At 39.1% G+C, this 4,259-nt stretch overlaps 1 protein-coding gene across 1 annotated transcript; it reads right to left on the bottom strand.

Moving 5' to 3' along the window:
• Nucleotides 1–700: 700 nt before the first annotated feature.
• MC5R (melanocortin 5 receptor) lies at nt 701–3,215 on the bottom strand. Its single transcript, XM_024198109.2, has 2 exons — nt 3,107–3,215; nt 701–2,152 (listed from the first exon to the last, which is right to left on the bottom strand). The coding sequence occupies exon 2, from the start codon at nt 2,067–2,069 to the stop codon at nt 1,092–1,094; it is 978 nt and encodes a 325-aa protein (XP_024053877.2). The 5' UTR covers nt 2,070–2,152; nt 3,107–3,215; the 3' UTR covers nt 701–1,091.
• Nucleotides 3,216–4,259: the final 1,044 nt, after the last annotated feature.

Here is a 4,259-nt window from a genome sequence, read left to right on the forward strand (position 1 = left end):
AACCATCCCTACTTTGTGTAATGCCCATCGTGAAAGATGTCCTCTGGGACCCAAATTTCTCCAATAATAAGTGCCCCAAATCCACCCACATCTGACAATCTTCCTGCTGCCTCTGACATGCTCATTGGCCTAACCTCTCCCCACAAAATGTTACATGGGTTACCTTTGTCTACCTTGAAGTCATATATGCTGTACTCATTTCAGGGCCCAGAAAAAACCATATCCAGTGCTGCCTTTAGGATGAACCACTGCAGCATTAAAACCAGCATGTGGTACACCTTTTCCTAGATATACAGTAATAGGAACACTGGAACAAATACAGACAGGTGTCACAAAATACTACGCTTAATACTGGGAAATGCTGCAATTACATTGACCTCTTGTGTAGTATGTATTTTGTGAGTGCAACAATCATGATTGGGATACAAAAATTTGTGTATATATACATAAGTTCTTGGTCATAATTGTGTTGGTTGAGGCATATGGACACTGACGTTTACAGATTATACTTTTCACTTAATGCTGATCGCAGTTATTCTTCTGGTTTTATGTCAATGAAGAAATTGACAGGAAACCTGTCCATTCTCACACTGGACAGCCACAATGAGCCATGTTGTACCCAAAGAAAATGTAACTAGAAACCCATTTATTGGTTGTGTGTTAGTTAATGCTCACTGCATTTGGCAGTGAGGCAAATAGGGATATCCTACCCACATCTACATATTCATGTACCCTGCCCGTAAAAATCAAAGAGGGGAAAGGATGAAATTTCTGCTACTTTTATAAGATATCTGGCTTGAATCTGGCCCCAAGTGTTCTATTCTTCTCTTGATACACCTGCATATGCTAACTCCTATTAATGCCAGTTAAAGTTATAGGTGTGTATGGAAGAGGAAATAAACCAAATAACATCAAACTAGAAAAACAGCTTTCCATAAAAATATGATCCTCATTACAACTATACGGTGGAAAGACATTTTATAGTTCCTTCAGCAGAAATAGGGCAAGAAGATGCTAACAATTTTGATGCATGATTTTCCTGATAAATAATAATGTTGCATCTTGGTTTCCTCATTCAAAAATGCATTTTCCTAATACTTGCTCGGCAACCCACAGGCCGTTCTCAGGCTATAGCAACAAATAATCTCCTTGAAGGTCTTCCGCATTTCCTGGCTACGAAAGGCATAGATCAAGGGATCGATCACTGAATTACACATGATGAGGATGAGGTACATGTTGAAGTGAGACATAAAGCAAACACAGTAGAGGTTCTGAGGGCAAGAAATCATCAGGATGAGGTGGAGAAAAAATGGAGCCCAACAAACAATGAAGATGCCAAGTAGCATGGTCAGAGTGATAGCCCCCTTCATGCTGGTCCTTTGATGGACAGAATTGTATCCAGGCAAAGCAGCTATTCTCTTGACATGAGTACGAGCCAGGAGGAACATATGTATGTACAGAGAGACCATGAGGAATAACATGGTGAAAAACATTGTGATGAGACAAATGATAACGTAAGTTGATTCATAATAAAGAATGAAGACAATGCCACAGCCAGTGCAAAATGTCCATATGCATGCAATGATTAGCCCTGATCTTTTCACTGTCATGATGTTGTGATAACGCAGGGCGTAGAAAATTGTGACATACCTGTCTACTGCTATAGCCAGCAAACTGCACATGGAAGCCACCACAGATATGCAGATCATTGAATCAAAAACATTGTCTATATGTTGTACAAAAGCATCTTCCATAATTAGATGCCTATTGTTTATTAAATATATTGTTATGGTCTCCCAAGCATTAGAAACACTGACCAGCATGTCAGCTACTGCTAAACTGCACACAAAGAAATACATAGGTGAGTGCAAGTTCTTGTTCTTAACTATTGCACAGATGACCAAGATATTTTCAAGGAGACTTATAATGCCCAGGATTAGAAACACCTCCACTGCTATGACCACTTGCTCACATGGTGATGACTTGTTCTTGACAGTAGGCACCGTAAAGTTGATGCCAAAAGTACTCAAGTTAAGTTCTGGAATGTGTAGCTGGTAGGATGAGTTCATCTCTGGAGGCAAATATGCTCTCTTCTTTCCAAAGGACTTGTAAAGCAGGGTGGTAAATGCATTTTCCAGAAAGGCAAGAAGCCCTGCCAAAAAAATATGACAACATGACAAAAACAGGTAGGAGTTGACAAAGCAAATATCAAATGGAATCAAATATTTGTATTTAACTCAGTATATACAGCTCACGACTGCTCCACATTCTATATTTATTCTAAGTTAACCTGTCATCGATTTTTTCCAGCTATCCTTGCTCATAGGGAAATTAAAATCACAAACTAATAGAGAGATTTATTCCCCTTCTTTTTTCTTTCTCCTCAGACTTTTGCTCATTCTCCAATGTTGATTGTCTTTCCCTGAAGCTAGCACATTTTATCTGGAAATTCTGATGAACACAGAATATTTTCAGCTAATGTACTACAGAACGACAAATAGTATCTGACAGGTGTCTCAATCCTGGCAGCCTTGAAACCCATAAGAATACACTATTCATAACTGAAATCAGACTGTATCCTCTCATCTGAGCATACTTATATAAAATTTGAATTCCTGCAAGAATTAATGACTGAGCCTTTTAAGCAAAAGATTTAAATATTTTTCCTGACCTTTGTACTTCTTAAGTTTGCATAACTTGTGATATAAACAGCTTATCTGCTCCAGACTAATATGCTCAACTTAACAATACTGTTTTAAACCATTAAACAAGACAAATCTATATATTTCAGGTTTCACATTGTTTTATTCTCTTGTAATTAAGATTTGAATATTTTAACTTGCCCACTAAAATCACAAGGGAATTTCTGTCAGGAAAACCATGGGTATTCTATTCAAATTATGGGTATATTAATCAGGGCTTTTTTTCCCACTAATGATAATATTTTGAGAGGAATATCATAAGCAATAAAATTCTTAATAAGCAGAACATATTTAGCTTGCTGTCAGTCAGTGCAAATAAAATTCAAAGACTTTTAAGATAAACTACTCTCCATTTTAAAAGGTAACATTTCCTATACAATTAAGAAGCAGTTGTACTTATTTACCAGGACTGTTCCTTCAGATCCTATTTCTCTTCATATCCTGTATTCTTTCCCTCTAGCTGCCTGTCCATCCTCAAGAGCTAAATGAAAAAAGAATGTTCAAATTCATAGAGCCAAGGCTGCCCAGGTATAAACTATTTACAGTGCAACTGTCCTTATATAGTCTCAGAGAGTTAATGACTTCAGTGCTCAATCTGTGACTCCTCCTCTACCCCCTTCTTTGCCTCCAACTTCTCTTCCCACACATTTCATTACTGAAGGCTTGGGTTTTTACCACCACCTAGTGACTCACACTTGTAGAGCACTTCAACTTTTATTTTTTTTGGCAGCTATTTGCGATCCAGAATTCACTCCCAAACTGTTTTATTTGTGTGTGTGTGTGTGTGTGTGTGTGTGTGTGTATATATATATATATAAAATGATAAATAACTGGCATATTTGCTTGGCTTGTTTTCTTACACTTATGCACTTGTTCTATTTTTCTTTCCCTATTATTTTTAGTATTGATTGAAAACAAGTCTCCACTGAAATCATCCATCCAAAATTGGTGAGAGCACAGGAACAGAATTTTGTGGTAGCTTTTATTTATTTATTTTTATTAATACCTAGCATTTGCCTTATATGCACTCTGTGGCACCTGATCTTCAACAGACAAAGAGCCACACTGTCATTAAACAGAACTGCAAAAAGACATAAAAGAAGAACATGCTAAGCCTACCTTTACTAGCAGGATCGCCTCCGAGTTGGGGGATCAAATGGAGGGGTGCCAGATGGGCACTAGGTGTAGAGACTAGCCCATAAGGGCAGTACAGAATGACCCAGCCTGGGCAGGCACTCTGTCCTGTGAGTGGAACACAGACTGGTGGGTCAGGTTTGTGACTAAGGGTATGTCGACACTGCATAGAAAAACCAAGTCTCAGAGCCTGGGTCAGTTGACTTGGGCTCACAGGGCTCGGGCTGCAGGTCTAAATTTAGCAGTTCCCAGAAGTCAACACATTTCATTTCAACCTTTCTAAAACATTTCTATGGTTTCCCAAGCTGCCCAGAGCCCTGGCAGCCCATAGCCTGAGGAGTCTGGGAGAGGGAGCTCCCAGGACTTCTGGGCTGCTGAGGAGCTGGGAGTCTTGGGAGCCAACCTGCCAGGCTCCTCTGGAGC

This window comes from Terrapene carolina, unplaced genomic scaffold (assembly GCF_002925995.2).
Source record: "Terrapene carolina triunguis isolate 2854851 unplaced genomic scaffold, T_m_triunguis-2.0 Scaffold58, whole genome shotgun sequence".
In the NCBI taxonomy this organism is placed as follows: Eukaryota; Metazoa; Chordata; order Testudines; family Emydidae; genus Terrapene; species Terrapene triunguis.